The 20462-nt window shown below is 46.5% G+C and overlaps 1 protein-coding gene across 1 annotated transcript; it reads left to right on the top strand.

The window, feature by feature from the left end:
* The first annotated feature begins 15838 nt into the window (after positions 1-15838).
* TLNRD1 (talin rod domain containing 1) lies at positions 15839-19732 on the top strand. The gene has a single exon (XM_075006724.1). It carries the CDS (start codon positions 17025-17027, stop codon positions 18087-18089), a length of 1065 nt encoding a protein of 354 aa, XP_074862825.1. The 5' UTR covers positions 15839-17024; the 3' UTR covers positions 18090-19732.
* The last annotated feature ends 730 nt before the right edge of the window (positions 19733-20462 follow it).

Here is a 20462-nt window from a genome sequence, read left to right as displayed (position 1 = left end):
GATTTACAAAGAGCACTTTTAAAAATTATACACACTTTAAAATCTAAAAATATTTACATTATATGAACGGGCTTTTTTTAAAAAAAAATCTCTCATAGTCAAGTTGCCTATGCAGTTTCTCTATAGATAGAATGCCTTTTGCTGCAGTCTCCCAAAACTGAAGGATCAGTGGTTTAATGACTTAAAGACCTGTCCAGTTGCAGTCATACCAGAAAACATGTGCAACAAGCTAGGCTTACAGCTTACGTAAAGCTATGGTAGAATGTTTTTAGGATGAAATCTACCTCCTCTTGTTAGTGTAAAACAAAACTATCTACCATTGGGTAATCAGGACATGGATCTTTGAGAGGAGTCAGGATGTTCTTAAATTTATCCTTCAAGAATCCCAAATTGGGTTGTTTGCATTACTTTATTTACATCAGTATCTATATTTTAACTCTGTGAGCAGAAATTCTTTCCCAGATGCAAAATGTGTTGTGTGTACCATGTTCCCTAAGAAATAAGAAGTTAACCCAGGTTTTGTTTGAAGAAAGACTGTTTTCTCTAGATCCTAAATATTAGGAGAAGGAAGGAGAAGAGACAATGGGAGGACATGTAACTAGGGGTCTGGTTAGGCTGCAAGCCAGGATGTTTTTGAGACTCTACTGGAATCTACTCAGTCAACCACAGGTGAAATTGATGCAGGGGAAGGAACCTTGAGCTAACGATATACTTAGGTCTCATTGCAATGATGTACTGATCATGTCCCCAACTTAATAGCATGCAGCTGTCAGTCTTGTGAAAGCCATCAGCCTTATTTCTTCATCCATGGTAGGATGTTTTTCCATGCTAATTGGCGATAACTTCAGAAGGTACCATTGCAATAAACAGGATATGAACCTAGGCAGCTTCAGTATGCCAGCAGCTGCTGTGAGCTCCATGCCTTCTTTACCCTCAAAAGAGAGACATCAGCTAAAATCTCCCCTGCTTATGGAAACTGATGCCAATATTCAGTGCCATTGCCTTATACTCAACGTTTCATGCAACTGAACAATTCCCTACTCATTTCCATCCTCCATGGCAGGCCATATTTACTATGGCTGGTGTTGTGATTGGTGCCAGGCAAAGAGTCAACAGGGGAGTAAGGGAAGAGAGTTCTGACTCTTAATTTTCACTTTCTATTGTGATTATACTGGCAGTGGTACTTAAACGTATTTTATCTATAGCTGCTGCTGTAGTGGCCTTGAGGGGTCTCCCTTCCACACCTCCTGGAATGCCTAAGCCAGATAAGGAGAAGAAAGAGATAATGAGATGGCATGTTGAGGCAAGATCCCACAAGTTAGCACTCCATCAGACCATGAGCAGGGGGCCTGAGGGTGAATATTGCAGACTGTATGGAGAAGGGAAGAATGGACAGAGTCAAAGGAATTCCAATAGGAAAAAGGGGGAGATTCTGCAGGACATAATGGAGCTTTTCCAGCAGCAAACACAGATGCTGCAGAATATTGCGAAACGACAATCATAGTTCAATAATCACAGGCTCACCTCCCTTTGCCGTCCCCGGAGAACTCATTTTAGCACCTCCCTACATCTCCCTCATTATTCCTTGTGGCATCACAAGTTGCATTCCTCCCACTCCATACTGAGAGACGTTTAGGCCAAGCACAGCTTCATACACACTAACCAGTAAGAGCCATGATTGCTGTAGAGGTGCCCAAAATTTATGTTTCCCCTGGTTAAGTTCCGCTCCATAGAGGCTGTGTCTATGCTACAGAAATAACTTTGTACTTGAAAGTAAGCAACTTTGAAGTAGAGCATCTACACACACCCTACTTTGAAGTAGGGCACTACTCCATTCCTGGGATCCCTACTTCAAAGTTAACGCTGAAGTAAAGGAAAATGTGCGTAGACTCTGCTGGCTACTTCAATGTAGTGCTAAACTTCAAAGTTAACTTCAAAGTTAGCTCCTAGTGTAGATGCACCCTAAATGTTTAATGTATTTGCTTTTAATTTATATCCTTTTGTTTGTTTGTTTGTTTGTTTCTCAGTAAACTTCTATATTTTGGAAAACATCCTTTCTTTATTAGTTCCCAGCATGTGCTGTGGAATGACTGGTGGTAGTGACATCACCTATTTACAGGTTCTTGTACAGTATGACAACTAGGAACAGGGACAAACAGTGTGGTAATCATAAATGTACAGTGATCATCGCAAGGATGGAACCAGAGCTGCATGTGGGGGTGGGGGTTGAACCAGGGCGGGAAGATGGAACCAGAGCTGGGGGTGGGGGCGGGGTTTGAACCGGGGCAGGAGGATGGAACCAGAGCCATGCGCAGGGTGGGGTTTGAACCAGCATGTGGGGGTTGAACTGGAGCTGCATGTGGGGGTGGGGCTTGAACCAGAGCTGCACATGGGAGGTTGGAATTGGGGGAGGAGGCTGGAACTAGGGCTATGAATGGTGGGGTTTGAAACGGGGTTGGGGTGTTGAGCTGGAGCTGTGCATGAGAGGTGATGAACCAGAGCTGGGGGTGGGGGTTGAGCTGGAGCCATGCATAGGTGGTGAGCTGGCAGGGGGGTAGAACCAGGGCCAGAGAGGTTGAGCCAGAGCCGCATGTGAATGGTGGTGAGCTGGAGCCAGAGGTGGGGATGTGGGGTGAGCCGGAGCCATGTGCGGGTGGTAAGCAGGGCTTTGAGGGTGGGGGTTGAACTGGAGCCGTGCGGGGCCTGGTGGTGGGAAGTTGAGCCAGGGCTGGGGCTGGGAAGCAAGATTTTGAGTTGTACTTTTCAAGGGTATACTGTATGAACTGGGGGTCAGCCACATAAGAGCAGGGTTGCCTACTCTGGATTCGCGTACTCTGAGACCTCTGTGTGTGTGTAAATACAATGACATTGAATTAACTGCTTTCTGGCTGAGGCCAGATCTACACGAGGGGATAAAGTTGATTTTATGGGTCTTAGGTCGATTTTATAAACCAGCAGTCTTCACCACAGCGCTCAAAAGGTCAATTTTAAGGGGCTTTTCAAGTTGACTTTTGTACTGCTGAATTCGCTGGGAGTAACTCCTAAAAATCGATTTTTCAGTGTCCACCTCTGCAAGTGCAGATGGCACTGTTATTTTATTAGTCTCCAAAACTACCCCAAAATGTCCATCGATGTTGTTTTTTCTGGTCATCTGCCTACAAATTTCGAATTCATTTCCTTTCTTCTCTGGCCAGCGTGGTGAGCAGATGTCAGTAGCACATTGCTGCAGCACACCTACTAGTCGTGAGTTCTCAGGGTTGCAAAAGAGCCCCAGCATGGAGCAATCAAGAGGTCCAGGACCCTGGCACTATGTGGAGGAAGGAATCTATCTTCCTCCAGCTCTAAACCAGCAACAGAAATGACTATATTTATGTGGAGATATCTCAAGGCATGATTCAGAGAAGGTACACCTGGAACTCTCAGCAGTGGTGCGTTAAAATCAAGGAGCTCAGGCAGAATTACCAAAAGAGCAAAGAAGCTAATAGGTGGTCTGGGGCACCTCCCCAGAAATGCCACTGTTATGTATAGCTTCATGCTATTCTGGGAAAAGACCCAACTTCTCCTGGACAAAAACACATGGGCTCCTTGGTTAGCGTTGCTCAGAAGGATGATGAAGAGGAGTCTGAGTTGGTGGATGAGGAAGAGGTGGATAACAGCAGTGGATAACAAGTGCAGAAGCTGATCCTGCAAACCAAGACACGTTTCTCAACTTGGAGCCCGTTACTCATCCCAGGAGGAGGCTTTGAAGGCAAACCGGAATGCTAAAGAGGACACTTCTGATGAGTACGCCCCCCCTTTTTTTTTTTATAAATTGATAATAGTATGGTGCCATTGTAGGCAGGAGTGTCTATGCCCATTTCCCTTAGAACAGCTTGTTAATATTTCTTGTGACTGAGTGCTGATCCTGTTTGGACATCTTGCTGAAAGTCTTAGACAGGCACTTACAGATTCTCCTCTTGAGATTTTTTGGAAGACCTGACTTGTTCCTTCTTCTACGGTAAGACACCTTACCTCACCAAGCCACCAGTAAGTGATCTGGAATCATGGCCCCACAGAGCATTCTTGCAAATTTTCCAGCATTGTACCTGGACAGAACTAGCAATCTTTCCTTATTCCTTATTCGGAGGAGGCTGATGTCTCCTTTGGCAACCTAGAATGCATGGGAAGTTTTGTGAGTCACTGCAGTGAGTATTAATGATTTTTTGCCTGTGACCCACTCAGCGAGCGCAAAACTCATGCAGTCTGACTGGCTTTTAAATCACGGCATGGCAAACCCGCCCCCAGCCGACTCGGGCTGGTGGGCAATCAGACCCAGCCCTGTTTGACATGTGTGCCTGCAATGACTTTTAATGATTTTTTAACTCCTGGCACAGCCTGCTTTAAAATCCAGGTGCTGCTTTAAGAAACTCACGTGGCAGGGTGCCCTCTTCCCCCCGGCCCAGCGTCCAATCAGACACACGGCACAACTTCCACCACTCAGTGCCATGACCCATCCAAACAGCGGAAGGGGCATTTCCATATTATTTTTTCCCCCTGAACTGAAGACAGCTTACCATTGTGTTCAAGGCAAATGTCAGCTGCAGAAGGGTTTGAATCATTCTGCTTTGATTCATGCATTCTTCAGCCTTAAGAGTCCACAGAGTGACCTTGCTGGCAATATGTTCTTCCATAGAGACAGCCATTTATTCTGTCAGTATGCTCATTGTTCTGAATCAAGATAAAAATCTTGCTATTGACAATGCTCTTAATATTTCAACATTTTTTAAGCAGGAAATGACCTTGGAAACACAAGTCAGAGGACTTGCAGCCCCACTCCCCTGAATTGAGGTTGCCCCACATGCAGAGGAGGAAGAAGAGTTGTCAGGAATTTATGGTGGATTATTCTGAAGCAGCAGGAAAAGAAAGAGAGGAGCTGAGAGACTGTAGGAGAACCACAGTGGACAATCAGACTAAAATGCATTTTTCATTTGTCAATAATGAAAAGGCAGATGGAGATCATGAAAGCAACGTCTCAAAATCAAACTCTACGAACTCTAAACTCCTTGTGCAATACAAACTCCATTACACACCACTCTTTCCATATTCATTCCCTTCCTCTGGTCAGGGCTCTGTATCCCCTGGCCAGTCCAACCCTTGCACCATTACATGCCACCCTTTCCATATTCATTCCCTTCCTGCATCCCCCATCCAAATTTGACTCCTCCCTCTGCATATTCCACCCTCTCCCCTTGTCATGGACCCGGAATGATGGGGAGAAGGTCACGGAAATCTCTGCACTCTACTTCCAGGGAATCACCCACCAGCAAAAGGCTAACATATCAGCAATCATGAGTTTATTATCCTTTTATTTTCCCTATATCCACCACTCTGCCATTAGAGCCCCCTAAATAAAAACACTGTGGGTTGGAAAAAGAAAGTTTAATTTATTAGTTAGCATGCTTTTGGGTCCATGCTTTGGGGTTGGGTTTGGTGGTGATGTTGAGAGGGATTTAATGTTTATTCAAAATAGCTTCCTGACAGGAATCCATGTTTCAAGATGGCCGACAAAAATGCTGAGTCATCTTTACCTCAGGAAAAGAGAGAGGCGGGAAATTGTTTAAAAAGGCAGGAAGACAGGGGTCATGTGAACTGTAATCTGCCTAGCAACCGGAACTTATTTAAAGGGGGTTACATAGTTGCTCAAGGCTCTCTCACTGGTGTCTCACTCTCTCCTGACGCCTTATGTTTCTTCATAGTTTTACAGTGCTGATTAGTTTGAGTTTAGGATTAGAGGACAGTGAGATCCCTGGCTGGGAATACAGACACTCTTAAAGAGGCAAGAGATCGGTATTCCAGGCCAGAATTTTATAGGATGATTTATATAGTGCAAGAAATTAGAGACATACCTGCACACTTATAGGCCATTCTGTTTAGGCACACTGTACGCTGGACAATGCTTCAAGAAAAGAAGAACTGAAGAAAGAAGGCCTGAAGACGCCAGTGAAGCAGGTTGCTTGTCTCCATATCAAAGCAGTCATTGTGTATGACATCTACCTGACTGGAGATCAGGGTATGAAAGACTTTGGGTGGGGTTAATCTCTGTAAACTTCTTGTACACAGTTTCACATTAGTTGTGACATACGGACATATGTTTTGTTCGTAGTTTATCAAAATAAAGTTTGCTTGTTTTATGCCACTAAGTATTCAGTATAGTGATGATAGATGTGTTATGGGGGTTTGAATTTAAGGCACAAAGTTAAACACTGTGAACAGATGGTACAGTGAGGGTTGTCACAGGGTTGGAGGTGGTTTCATAAAGGGCAAGGAATCAGCATGAATGTGTGTGGGGCAGGGGAAGGAATGCTAGTTCATGGCAGGAATTTCAGGACCCTGCATACTCATTCATAAACTTGATTTTCAAAGCATCCCTGATTGTCATTGCATCCTTCCGTACTTTCCTGTTTGCCCTTATGTCTGGTTGCTGATAATCACGGGCCAGGAGATCTGCTTCTACCCCACCTCCCATAGCAGCATGAAATTCTTCCCGTTTGCCTCACAAATATCATGAAGAATACAGCAGGGTGACAAGGGTAATGTTTTCTTTAATGTGGGCTAAGCAGGTCAGAAGGCATCTGAACCTGGCTTTTAAATGGCCAAAGGCACATTCTACCACCATTCTGCACAGGCTCAGCCTGTAGTTGAAGAGCTCCTGACTGCAGTCCAGGGTGTCTGTGTATAGCTTCATGAGCCAAGGGAACACGGGGTAAGCAGGGTCACCAAGAATCACTATGGGCATTTCCACATTCCCGATGATGATTTTCTGGCCCGGGAAGAAAGTACCACCCTGGAGCCTTCTAAACAGACCAGAATTCCTAAAGATTTGCGCGTCATGCGCCCTTCCCGACCACCCTACTTTGATGTCAGTGAAATGACCTTTGTGATCTACCAACGCCTGCAACACAATAGAGAAGTACTCCTTGCAGTTAATGTACTCTGAGGCCTGGTGGTCCAGTGCCAGGATGGGGATGTCTGTTCCCTCTATGGCCTTACCACAGTTAGGAAACCCCATGACAGCAAATCCATCCACTACGTCCTTCACGTCCCCCCCGAGTCACTGTCTTTTGCAGGAAAAGTTTAGCAGTCGCCTTGGCTACCTGGATGACAACAAACCACACTGTAGATTTGCCTACTCCAAATTGATTTCCCTCTGACTGGTAGCTGTCTGGCATTAAACCTTCTACAGAGCAATTGCCACATGCTTCTCACCTGTCAAAGCAAGTCTCATTTGGGTATCGCTGTGCTTCAGGGTGGGAGACAGCAAGTCACAAAGTTACATGAAAGTGCCCTTACTCATGTGGAAGTTTTGCAGCCATTGCTGATCATGCCATGACTGCAAAACCATGTAGTCCCACCAGTCTGAGCTGGTTTCGTAGGGCCAGAACCTGAACTCCATAGTGTACAATGACTTCAGTCCTGCCAGCAATTCTGCATTCCTTCTCTCCAGATCTTGACATCCATTTTTGCCCACCGCACCAATTCACTCATTTCCCATGAGCATTAAGTTCTGAATATACTGCATTGCAGTGTGGAAAGTCATCATAAAATACTGCATCAGACATTGAATCATCTCCAGATCCATGTTATTCTTCGTAATGGCAGGTGGCAGTTAATGTAATAGTGGCACAAAAATTCCCTTGTCCATGTCTTTTCAGAGGGAAGTGAGGGAAATGCAGTCTGGGATGATGACATCAGAAACCCAGAGCTACTTGAGGCAACTATTTTAGCCCCACAAAATACTGGCACAGGATCCCAAAATGCAAGAGGCCTGCAGGAACTGTGGGATAGGCACCCACAATGCGCTGCTGCCACAGTTGAATTTAGGCAATCTAATGGGACACACTAAGTCAATTTTGTGAGCAGTTTCGGACACTCAACTTCAACTTTATAAAATCTACTGTTCAAAAGTCAAATTTAATAAATTCAGCTTTATGCCCAAGTGCAGACATACCCTGACTAAACCTAGCTTTCTGAGGGAAGTGCTGTGCCCGTTTTGTTGCTAGAATCAATTGGTTTCACCAGCTGGCACAAATTCCCGGTATATAAATTCTGACTGCTGCATTATTCAATCAGCTCCACTGAGCCTACACATTGTTATCTTTAATCTCTGCAAAACTGTAGAATACCCATGTTAATGTTAGGCTTACCGTAAAATGTGCTTTTGTTTGAACTGTAAATGTTCACTGATTATACCTACATATTGATCATATTAGATTCCGATTATTATGGTAAGAATTAGGGGAAATGACTGTTGTATGCAGCTCATGTGTCTCCTACAGGGATTCTATCTCTAGTCTGATTTCCCATTCCAAGTTAAATTAATTTTAGAGTCTCATTTGGTTTTAGGTTACTTACGTCTAAGTTCTGGCAACTTTCCTTAGAGCAAGTAGTATCTGACTTTGTAAGGAGTCCCATTGATTTTAGTAGGACTGATGCAGAGTAAAGTATTACTCAGTGGGAGCTAAGGCATAAGACAGAGGTGGCTCTAATATTAAGAGGTCTTCCTACAGAAAACACAAAACACACACAATGTGGGAAGACTGTCGGATTGGGGAATTACAGGGATCCTGTGGAAAACATCTGTAAAAGCAGTCAGATAATATGCTGTTAAAAAAATCACAAGGCCCAACCTCTTTGAACTGTGCAGCTGCAGAACACAACACATTTACCAAAAGTGCAGTCCAGGAAGGGTGGGCCTCTGCACATTTTGCATAGAATACTTTTGATCTTAACAAAAACAGACGTAAGGGGCTTAAGGGAAGATCTGAGATTCCTGTTTATGCTGGACCATTCTTATCAATCTGGTATTCCCAATAGCTCCTCCAGTCTATAAAGTGCTTTTGAACGTCATACCAATCTGTGTTTACACGCAAGCTAGGTTGTTCCCAGCCCTGTTTGGGTGTGCAAAGAGAAAAGAGAGAGGCCGCAAAGAACCGCTTTTCCCTCTGCCAACCCCTACAGCCTAGCTGCTAGCCTCCAGAAATGGTTTGTAGGAAGGAATGGTGGATGGAAACATGAGGTGGAGGCCATTAGAGCTCTCACATTGGGCCAGCATAGAAAATGTACGTTGCAGTCTTCCAAAGAGTTGCAAAGTGCTTTTGTAGCTACATTTTCTTTTTAATTAAATGTTTTTTCTTTTCTTTGTTGCTATGTGAAAGATACACAGCAACAGTAGGGTGAAAATGACTATACGCGGGAAACAGTGAAAAATCTATACATAAAGTCATGTCAAATGAACAAAGAGCACAGACCCAATTTCTTCTGATCTCTTTCAGTTAGTCATCTTAGATGTCATGAAGCAACAGCATGTAAGCATATTTCAGGCATAACTATGATGCTTAAGGTGCCAGTATTTTTCTTTAATTGTATTTTTTATGTCACATATAGCACTTTTGATTATACAGTGTGAAACTACAGTTGCTCAGCATGTGAAAAAGCAGGCCTTTTATAAAAAAAAAAAAAGGAAGTTGCTTCTTTGTCAAAGCTGAAAACAGAATTATTTTAAAAGATAAAAATATAAAATTTGTGTAAAGATATAACCTTTCTGTTATCTGTATTTTGCTGACTCTCATAGTTACCAGTTTAAATGCATTTCTGACTATTCCTGGTCTGCACTCCCATCGAGGTCTCGCGACTTGGGCCATTATATCGCATAAGATGAAATCACAGGATTCTCTGGCTCTCAAGCTAGGCTTTGGGTTGCAGCCCCCCATGTATCAACTATAAATATTTCAGCAGGTCCAGCATGGGCTCTCTGAAGCAATGACAGTGGTAACCAATGACCAGAAAGCTTTCTAAAAGCTAAGGATTCTTTCTTTAGACTCAAAGCATTTAGAGAAAACATCTTAAAAACAAAAAAACCTTTTATGCACTTTCCCTTAAGATTTACCATATCCTGGATCTGGGAAGTTCCAGTTCCTTTCAGATTGCTCCACAGACCTCTCTTTGTGAGTTAGCCTGTCCTTCTGATATTTCACATGCACACATACACATGCATACTCCTGTCTTCTCCTGAGAAGTGCTTAACTGTATGTCACTTTGATCTCTACTTCCCAGCATAGCAAAACAGCTGTGCAATTTCAATCTGGATCCTGGTGTAACTGTCTTGCAATAGTTATTTCATATGTTTGGTGAGAGGTTATTTATCTGGGAAGCTATTGTATTGCCTTCCCATTTCTTCTTCTCCCAGACCCCCATTAAACTAGATAAGCTCTTTCTTTCAGGAAAATCTTCTAATCTATAACATACAATCACTTCCCCTCGCTGACCACAAAACAATTCATTCAATTGTTACATCTCAGTATTCTTAGGAATACTATTAAGCAACAAAAAAAATTCTGCACTATGGAAGCCATAGATGATCTAGAGAACATGACTATGGAGAACATGACTTATGAAGAAAGGCTGAAAGAATTGGGCTTGTTTAGCTTGGAAAAAAGAAGATTGAGGGGGGACATGATAGCGGTTTTCAGATATCTTAAAGGGTGTCATAAGGAGGAGGGAGAAAACTTGTTCTTCTTGGCCTCCGAGGAGAGAACAAGAGGCAATGGACTTAAGCTTCAGTAAGGGAAGTTTACGTTGGACATTAGGAAAAAGTTCCTAACTGTCAGGGTGGTCAAGTACCGGAATAAGTTGCCAGGGGAGGTTGTGGAATCTCCCTCGCTGGAGATATTTAAGAACAGATTAGAGAGATGTCTATCAGGGATGGTGTAGATAGTGGTAGGTCCTGCCGTCGGGGCAGGGGACTGGACTTGATGGCCTCTCGAGGCCCCTTCCGGTCCTAGTGTTCTACGATTCTATGACTCCATCCTGCTGTGCCTCATGGCACAGGGCAGTGGGTGGCTGCTAATAGCCGGCCCCTGGGGTCTACGGCCCAGCCCTGCATAAAGGGCTCCTGGCAGCCCTCCACAAGGTTGTGGAGGGCACAGCAGGCGGCAATTACCGCGGGAACGTTTGGGAGGCTGACATCTAGCCTAGTGAGGAGGCAGTGAAATCTCCCCTTCAGCCTCCTGAATGCCCGCTCAACTGTGCCCCTGGCATGGTTGAGCCGACCATTAAAGGTGTCCTGGGCTGACGTGGTGTGTCCGGTATAGTGCCGCATGACCCACGGGTGCAGCGGGTACGTGGTGTCTGCCACGATGCAGGGGGTATCGTGATGTCCCCACGTGGGAGCTCCCATGGGGGGACATACATGCCCTCCTGCTTCTGGCATCCCAGCCACGAATTCCGGAACACCCGGGCGTCGTGGGCCCTGCCTGGCCACCCCACACACACATATCCAGGAAACGGCCCCTCCCGTCCACCAGGGCCTGGAGTACCACTGAGTGGTACCCCTTCCTGTTTATGTACGCACCTCACTGTGGTCCGGAGCCCGGATTGCAACATGCGTCCTGTCCAGGGCTCCAAAACAGTTGGGGAAGCCCAGGTCTGCAAACCCAGCGAGGGCGGTGTCCAGGTCCCTCAGGGTCATGACACGTCGCAGGAGCACTGTGTTGATGGCTTGGACGACCTGTAGGGGGAAGGAGCAGACATCCATGACCACTGGACTGGGAGGCCCCCCCGCCCACCACCGGGAGCCCCCTGCCCCCCCTCCTGGTCACCCTCTCCCCAAGGGGGGTCACTGGTTGGGGCTGGCTGTACCTTCTTCAGCACTGCTCCGATGGTGGCCTTGCCTATGCCAAATTGGTGGCCGATGGCTCTGTGGCTGTCGCGGGTGGCCAGCTGCCATAGTGCAATGGCCGCCCTCTTCCGCACCAGGAGCACTGGCCTCATACGGGTGCCCTGGTGCTGGAGGAGTGGGGTGAGCCAGTGGCAGAGGTCCTCGAATGTCTGCTGGGTCATCCTGAAATTCCTGAGCCACCACTCATCGTCTCAGTCCTCCAGAACCAGCCGGTCCCACCAATCAGTGCTGGTGGCGTAGGCCCACTGGCTCCGGCTTGGGGGACGGGAACGGGAGAGGGGCAGCATGAGGGTGGCAAGGGCCTCAAGGAGGGGTCCCATGTGAGCAAGCCGCTTGCACTGCTGGTGCTGCATGGTGGGCAGCATGGCCAGCAGGCTGACCAGGATTGTGAGGGCATCGTCCTCATCGAGGGAGGGAGCTGGCACGGTCTCTGGCTGTTCCCCTATGTACGTGCTGCTTCTGTCTTCAGCCTGTCAGCCTTGACCACGTGCGGGCTGTGGGCGATGGGAGGTGCCCTTTAAGAGGTCAGCTGGCTGCGAGCCTGGAAGGGCTTGTCAGCCATGCAACCCCATGTCTGCATCATTTCCTGTCCCCTTACTTCGAAGTAGGGACTCATTGTGTGCAGACGTTTAACTTCAAAGTGGGGGAAAGCCTACTGTGAAGTAAGGGAGGGTGCATTTTGTGTGTGGACGCTCTACTTCAAAGTGAGCAGCCTCACAGTTAGTTTGTAGTGTAGACGCAGCTCCAGAGTTAACCTCCGAACTCAGCCACCATGGAGTGCATCAGATCTGCAGAGGCCTTCTTTGGAAGAGGGGTGCACAGATCTTTCTAAAGAGCCCATTAAGACACTACTGAGTAGTTTAAGAGTCTAAAAATGTAAGGATCAGCTCTTCAGCTATTGTAAGTTGGTGTAGCTCTATTAAAGTCACAGGAGCTAAGTCTATTAATATCTACTAAGAATCTGTCTTAACTTTATTTTAAAATAAGACTTGTTTAGACCCAAACTGTGACCTTCGTAAAACTGCTATAACCACTATCATTGGCACCAAGAAAAGAGGGGCGAGGAACTATCATATGCCAGACACACCCAAAACACAGTGTCTGTGCTCTTTCCCCTCACCATGCTCCTGCACCCGCGCTCTTCCTCCACTGTTCCCCCACCCCCTGACAGTTGTTCATCCTGGTAACATTACTCTCAGATAAAAATGATCAGGTGAGTCAAAATGGCCAAAAGAGCATCCAGTCAACGGCTGAAAATCTGAGCAAAGAAATATGCTGCAAGGTCAATTGAAATCTGTGTCTACAATGCTTATGCTCTGTCTGGCTTGCTGTGCAGAATGTATGGCACTTAGAGAGGCACTGATGCAGCACATCAGTGGGAAAAATTCTGTAGCAGATGCCTCAAGAGACTTATGCATGTCCTAGTCTAGAAAGTAGAGGACACACTAAATAAATTCTCCTGGTTCTATGATTAGCAATGAGACGGCCAGGTCACAGGCATACATTTCATGTGCAGAGAAGCAGAACATCAAATGACATCAGGAAGGAAAAGGAGAGATAGTGATTGAGACAGGTTATCAATAACACATTGAAAGGCAACATTTGCTATTTTTGCTCACCATCAGTCCTGAGGCTAGTGAGCAGTGGTCTCATCTTCTGGGACAACTTTCAGAAGACTACAAGTCATCTGTTTTAAATTGCGTTGGTTGCTAAAAGCCACCTGGAACATTCCAGCAGCTAGGAGTCTCAGGATTATAAGGATTAGCCATGTCCCTTGTGCCAACAGCTCAGAGGAATGACAGAGTAGGCGATACTACCATGATTCTACCCAAACCAAGTATTCATCTGCTTTGGCCTAGGAGGAAGGGCACAAAGCAGATTTACTACAATGCAGAATTAGGGCCATGGAGTCTTGAGATGAAAAAGACCTAATAGGTCCTCTAGCCCTTCTTTCTGCCAGTGGGGAAACTAAACAGCTTCCAAGAAGAGCTTTCGAAGCCTTCTTCAAATTTGGCCAGTCTCAACAAGTATTAAAGTTAATGTTTACACAATGGGTGCTCATCTTGGTACTTAAAATAATGTGTTTCCTTCAACAGCAGGTCTGGAAATTTTGAAAATATAATTTAGAAGCTGGCTCTTATTCTTCAGACTATTTTCAAAACGATTTTATGGAGCTTTTCAAACAGCAATAACTGGTTGGACTGCTGGATCAAGAGTGCAGATATACAGCAGAGACTTGATTTGCCTTTAGACCCAGGCCACACCCCTCTGGCAGTGTACACATAAAGGATTTTATCAAAAATGAGAATCAGGCCCTATGTATAGAGTTTGACTTACATATCCGGTAACTTTGAAAAATGAATTATACACATCTATAAAAAAGAGTGTGACTTACAGGAAAGTCAATGATATTAAAAAAAGTGAAAAAATATATATTCATGTTTAATCCCTGATTTACTGAGTGAATAGCAGCAGCAAAATATATAAAAACATAAGATGTGGTCTCATGCTGGATCTGATTTTATGTCATTGGAACTCTATTCACCTTGGCAGAATTCCAGCAGGGTGCATGGCTGAGAATTAGCTCTATGGACTTCAAATATTTTGCAAAATTCACCACCACTTTATTAAAAGATACAGTCTCTATGGAAATGTCCCAGTACATATGACAAACAGTTGTATCTGTACAATAAAAATTTTGCCTCCGAAATATTCTTGTGCTCAATGAAATGTTATGCCAACAACCTTCTATACTGCCATTGATAAATTCTGGAACGGAAATCAGCCAGAGGAAAAAGTTTTGTTTCTTACAGCCCTTCCAAAATATCTCAAAGTCACTGGAGGCAGGATCCTGACTGCTCCTAATGAAAAATGTCTGACAAATATAAACAGATGACACGCACAACTGTAAGGAGAACACCAACATTCACATTGGACCAAAATAGGATTCTAACTTATCTCTTCCTAGACCAATGCACAAGGCCACTGCAAAGGAGAAAATTTAAATAGAAAAGAGTAATAATTGGCATTCTACAAAGAAATATAAAATCTGGATTTACAAAATATGATTTTACAAAAACTAAGTTTGGGTCCTCAACTGACCTGAGAGAGTCCCACTCTTTAAAACAATCTAACACCATGAAAAGTTTTCAACCAATTATTACAATATTAACTGACTTATGACCCAGACTCTCCTACTGTAATTTACTCATTCACAAATTGCAAACGGGACACTATTAATTTTTGCCCCAGGCTTGCACAAAGTATTTTCCTTAATTGCATAATACCGAAGAAGTTGTGGTAATGCTGCGAATTTGATACCAAACTCCCACTAAAAAATTCCTACCTACTCCGAGTCGAAGTAGTTGTTAGTAGAATAAATTGCTCCATCGGGGAAATCTGCTGCAAGAGAACTGCACACGTAGTTTACCCAGAGCCTTTGATGTACAGTATATTCCTCGGGCACAACAGTTCTTCCTTGTGAATTAAGCCAATTTGCGTGTGGGCGGGGTAATGGATTTTCCATCGATTGCCTTTTTTCACCGTAATATCTTTCCCACCTCTACCTAATCTGACTGCAGTGCACATTACTCTGCTTTCACCTAATTGGCCAGTGAGGAATCATAAACCAATCCACACAGGCGGCTTTCAGGAGCCAAACCCCTTTTCCTGGTGTATTTTGTTTCCCTCGGATCCTGTCGTCCCCTTAATCTCCTCCCTCCTGTTTGTTTGGGCCGAGAGGGGTTGTTTTGAATGACCAAGCCTCCTTCTTAATCCCCTTCCCTCTGTAGCCCCATGAAAAGCTCCTGCTGGCCTGATCCGCGCTCAGTTTGCACCAGGCACGGGCGGGAGGGAACATGTTAAAAGCAGCAGCGCTGAGCTCGAGCCATTGCCGTGCAGAGCGCGCCGGGGCGGATGAATGGGACGGTGCTTGCCGCAGGCAGGCGCTGCTGCCCCCTTTCCCCGGGAGGAGCGTCAAACAGCGGGCGTGGAGCGCGCAGAAGGGGGGAGGGCAGGATTTGAACGAAGGGCGGTGACACCGCACAAAAGATTTCTATAGGCTTAAGTGAGGTTACAGCAGAGGCAACGGGGAGGGCGGGGGAGGAGTGGGCGAAGCAAGCCGCCTCCCTGAGCCATGCAGCGTCTGGCTGGCAGATCCGCAGCAGCAGCCGCCTCTTCCCACTAGTTTGCTGTAGGGCCCGGGCAGAGGAACTGGAGGAAAGGCGGCGGCCGCGGGCTGGTCCCCCCCTCCCGGGAAGTTGGTGATTCAGCCAGAAAGATGGCAGGAGGCGAGCAAGGCCGAGCGGGTCGCAGCATCTGCCGCTGCTGCAGCCCGGAGCCACCACCCTTGTTTGCGGGGAGAGTCTAAGTTCGTGCCGCGGCCGGCGGCAAGAGGCCACCGCGGAGCCAGGCGAGGTCGGATCGGATGCGCCCACGGCCGAAGGGCCCGCAGCGGAGAGCCGGGGATGGAGCCAGGCGGAAGGGAGGGAGCCAGCTCGGGGCGGCCGGTTGCATGAGCGGGGAAGGAAGGCGTGAGGCAGCCGCCGAGGGAAGGGAAGAGGATCCCTCCCTTCTCGCCAGCAGCCGGATCCGGTAGCTCTTCGGCCCTCCCCCCGCTGCACCGCGCTGGGGTGTGTGCAAACAGTTGGCCATCCCAGCCGCGCAACCACTAAGTCTGTACCAAGCTCCTCCGGGGGCTCTGGCGGAGCGGCCGGGCCACACCCTCTGCTGCGCTTCCTGATAGCAGGAGATGCGGCTCTGCTGCCGCCCGCGCCTGACTTCTCGGCTGCCTGGCGAGGAAGAGCACATGGTTCGCAGCCGCCTCCGCGCGGGCCGGGGGGAATGGGGCTTGCCGGAGTCACACGGTAACGAGGCGGAGGTTTCTTCTTTCACCGATGGGAACTGGCTCGGGCCGGTGACTGACTCCCCTTGAGAAGGGAACTTTGCAGAGCCCGGCGGCTGGGCGGGGAGCCGACCCCCAGCCTGCACACTAGGTCATGCCGGGAAGGGACCCGCTGGTTTCCGCAGAGCAGCCGCCCGCCGCTGGCCCGGAGGTCTAGTCAGTGCATTGCAGTAGGGGAGAGGCCGGGGTTTGAGCAGGGGCGGAGGGTTTGGCTCTCACCCCCACCCCCGCCCCCAGCAGCAGCAGCCCCGGCGCGCAGAGGCTTTTTTTTACTCGCGGAGATTAATGGAATGATGGTGCGGACAAGGCAGAGAGATCCTGCCGGGCTCTGTCGGGACTGCTCGGGCGGCGGGAGAGGTGCTGGCAGCGGGGTCGCAAGAGGCATGCGAGTGCCCCCCCGGCGCGATGGCTAGCGGCGGCTCTGGCAAGTCCACTAGCGAGGTGTCCAGCAGCGCCGTCCCCAGCAGCAGCTCGCTGCAGAGGAAGAAACTCGTCTCCATCTGCGACCACTGCAAGATCAAGATGCAACTGGTGGCGGATCTGCTGCTGCTGTCCAGCGAGACCAGGCCCGTGAACACCGAGAGCCTGGCGGTCGGGGAGTCCTTCGAGAAGTGCAGGGACACGATCATTGCCAGGACCAAGGGGCTCTCCATCCTGACCCACGACGTCCAGAGCCAGCTCAACATGGGGCGCTTTGGCGAAGTGGGGGACAGCCTGGTGGAGATGGGGGACCTGGTGGTCTCCCTCACTGAGTGCTCTGCCCATGCCGCCTACCTGGCTGCAGTGGAGACCCCAGGGGCTCAACCTGCCCTGCCCGGCTTGGTGGATCGCTACAAGGTGACCAGGTGCAGGCATGAAGTGGAGCAGGGCTGTGGGATCTTAAAGAACACCCCTCTGGTGGACATGAGCCCTCAGCTCCTGCTGGAGGTTTCCCAGAACATGTCCAAGAACTTGAAATTCCTGACAGATGCGTGTGTCCTGGCCAGTGAGAAATCCAAGGATAGGTTTGCCAAGGAGCAGTTCAAACTCAGCGTCAAATGCATGAGCACCAGCGCCTCTGCCCTGCTGGCATGTGTGAAGGAGGTCAAGACTTCACCCAGTGAGCTGACCAGGAACCGGTGCATCTTGTTCAGCGGACCCTTGGTGCAATCTGTCTGTGCTCTGGTGGGCTTTGCCACTGAGCCCCAGTTTTTGGGTAAAGCTGCCACCATTAGTCCAGAGGGCAAAGCTGTGCAGACTGCCATTCTAGGAGGGGCCATGAGCGTGGTCTCTGCTTGTGTGCTCCTAACCCAATGCCTCAGGGATATAGCCCAACATCCAGAAAGTAGCACCAAAATGACAGATTACAGGGAAAGGTTGAGGAACTCGGCTTGCGCCGTCTCCGACGGTTGCAACCTCCTATCTCAGGCACTAAGAGAGAGAGCTTCACCCAGGACTTTACCGCCAGTGAATTCAAATTCTGTGAATTAACCCCTATCCCCATTTAGATCTCAGTCATTGCTAATGGAAAATAATATCCCACCTCCCCAGTCCCTGGTTTTTGTATACCAAAGAATTTGCTTAAATGAGCCCAACCCTTTGATTTTATGTGGTGAGGAAACACAGCAACATACTTAAAAACTTCTGTACACAAGAAGAGGTGGTCAAAATAATGAGTGGCCAGTTTGGGCATTTTCGTGATTAATAATTCACAAATATATTTTCCATCAATCAATAAGGTCTGTATACAAACAAATGGTAATAAAAACAAATGTGTTATATCTGAGGAGGTGGGGGAATGCAAAAAGCTTTAATCGCGCTGGGTGCGGTTTCTAAAGTTTTGTCTTGTCTTCCAAAATGTCCCTTCTAAATTCTACTGTTCAGTTGTGCAGGAAAAAAGAAGTTACCTCAGTTCTCATGCATTTTAAAAAAAAACAAAAAAAACCCACCACCACCTAGATGGATGTAGCTACTTTTTTTTGTGTGTGGAGAGGGGAGACTGTGGGGGTCTGATTTCTTTTGAATCAAGTGTTAGGTTAGAGAAGTGCTTTTGGTGTGCAGGAGTGGAGGTTGTGATTGTTTTCCATGTGTTGATTTCCAAAGTCGGGGAAAAGCTACTGTGAGTGTTTTAAACAAACAAATTACACTATAACAAAATGATTTTTAATTTTTTTCCAATGTCAGTTTTTATCTTGCATGTACTGGAGTATTTATTTCATCTATTAAAATGGTATGTTTCTCAGATGTCTTTCCGTGAATCTCTTAAAACCTGACTAATTGAACAACTAGGCTTGTTTGCCATTGTATGTCACTTTCCCCAGAGAATGGATGGTATAAATTCAGCAGTAATTTAGAGTATCATGCAGACCTGAATTAATTTACTTTATTCTGACAGATACTTTTCTTCCCATTTACCCCATTCCCATTTCTCCCACCGGGAGAATCCATTGAATTAGTCTGTATTTTTAAAAAACTGGACTGTACTATGTGGAGATCACACACTCGTAAAAAGTAATGGTTGTTGGTCTTGGGTAGCACAGAAAGGAATAGGTTAAGTGAAATTAAGTTTTATGATCTTTGAGAAGTTTTATTATGTAGTTTAGCTTTTGTTTGTACTGTATTATGGGCTCCAATATGTTAAGCCTGTGAGTTTCGATAGGAAGACCTATCAAACCTTTACCTGCACATGAAGTCCCATTGATTTCACTGTGCTGGCTTTTGTAGATTAAGGGTTAATCCGACAAAGTCTAGCATTTGTAATTCTTTGACAGAGATCAAGTATAACAAATTGATACTGCAGGTACAATTAAAGGTTTGCTGACAGAGACCTATATTGGGAAGGCCCAGTCCAGTTCTCATTCACTTCAGTGAAAGTTAGGCTTGGCCTATAAGCAGTACTTTACAATTTTACATTAATCATGTAAACTGTACCTTAAAAATATTACTACCATGTTTTGGACCACTGTTCTAGACTGTTGTATCTGTTTAATAAGAAGTGAAGATGACGTCTGCATTGGACTATAAACCATCCCAGACAATTGTAGCGTTTTCCTATTATAGCACTGTTTAAAGTAGAAGCTTGTGGCAATACTTTTATTTTCTTAGCTTCCAACATGACAAAAAGATCACTTGATGTAATAGGCCCTAACAGTTTGAACTTCTTTTTAGATGAGATTATTTGCACAGAACTTCACTGTGTGTGGAAGAATGGTTGGTTTAGGTTTTTTTCCTTACTGAAATTCAATGGATCTTGAAATTAGAGTTTTTTCCTCATTGAAACGTCTTTGAGTTCAGCAAGCTCTGTGACTAGGATTTTAATTTTTGGAAGAGCAGCCTGTGAGTTACTGTCTTTGTGTGTTCCTCACTTAGGGTACTGTGCTGTTGTCGATCTTCTGGAGATAGATTTTTGCTTTGTGTGTGAAGGCACGGCAAAAGCGATCTCTCTGGGCATGGCTATTGACCCTGGTACTTCACGCTGTCCTATGGAGTAAGAGACGTTGTCACAAGCCCAAAGAGCCCCAGTCTACACAAGGGCAGAAAGTAGATTATGATATGTTGTTTCTAGCTACATTAGTGGTGTAGCTAGACTTGTGTGTCTGGGATCGACTTTGTTCCCTAGTGTAGACCAGGCTTTAGTTAGTACGGGTTGAACCTCTGTACTCTGGCACTCTTTGCCTGGTCTGGCATGATTTCAGTTAGTTGGATGTCCAGTTATCATGGGTGTGGCCAAGTTTCCCACAGTCCCATAAACTTTATTGACAGCCACCAGTCCTGGCTCTGTTCTGTGCTGCTATTTAGCACAAGTTCACCCCTTAATATCATCTAAGAATCCAGTAAGCAATGCAAGCGCTGGTAACGCTGCTA

Source organism: Carettochelys insculpta, chromosome 12, assembly GCF_033958435.1.
Source record: "Carettochelys insculpta isolate YL-2023 chromosome 12, ASM3395843v1, whole genome shotgun sequence".
Lineage (NCBI taxonomy): Eukaryota > Metazoa > Chordata > Testudines > Carettochelyidae > Carettochelys > Carettochelys insculpta.
Note: the sequence above shows the minus strand (reverse complement) of the source record. Positions and strands in the feature narration are given on the sequence as shown.

What these genes read in the sequence shown, in the direction of transcription:
- TLNRD1 (XM_075006724.1), top strand. Translation starts at nt 17,025, where the DNA reads ATGGCTAGCGGCGGCTCTGGCAAGTCCACTAGCGAGGTGTCCAGCAGC.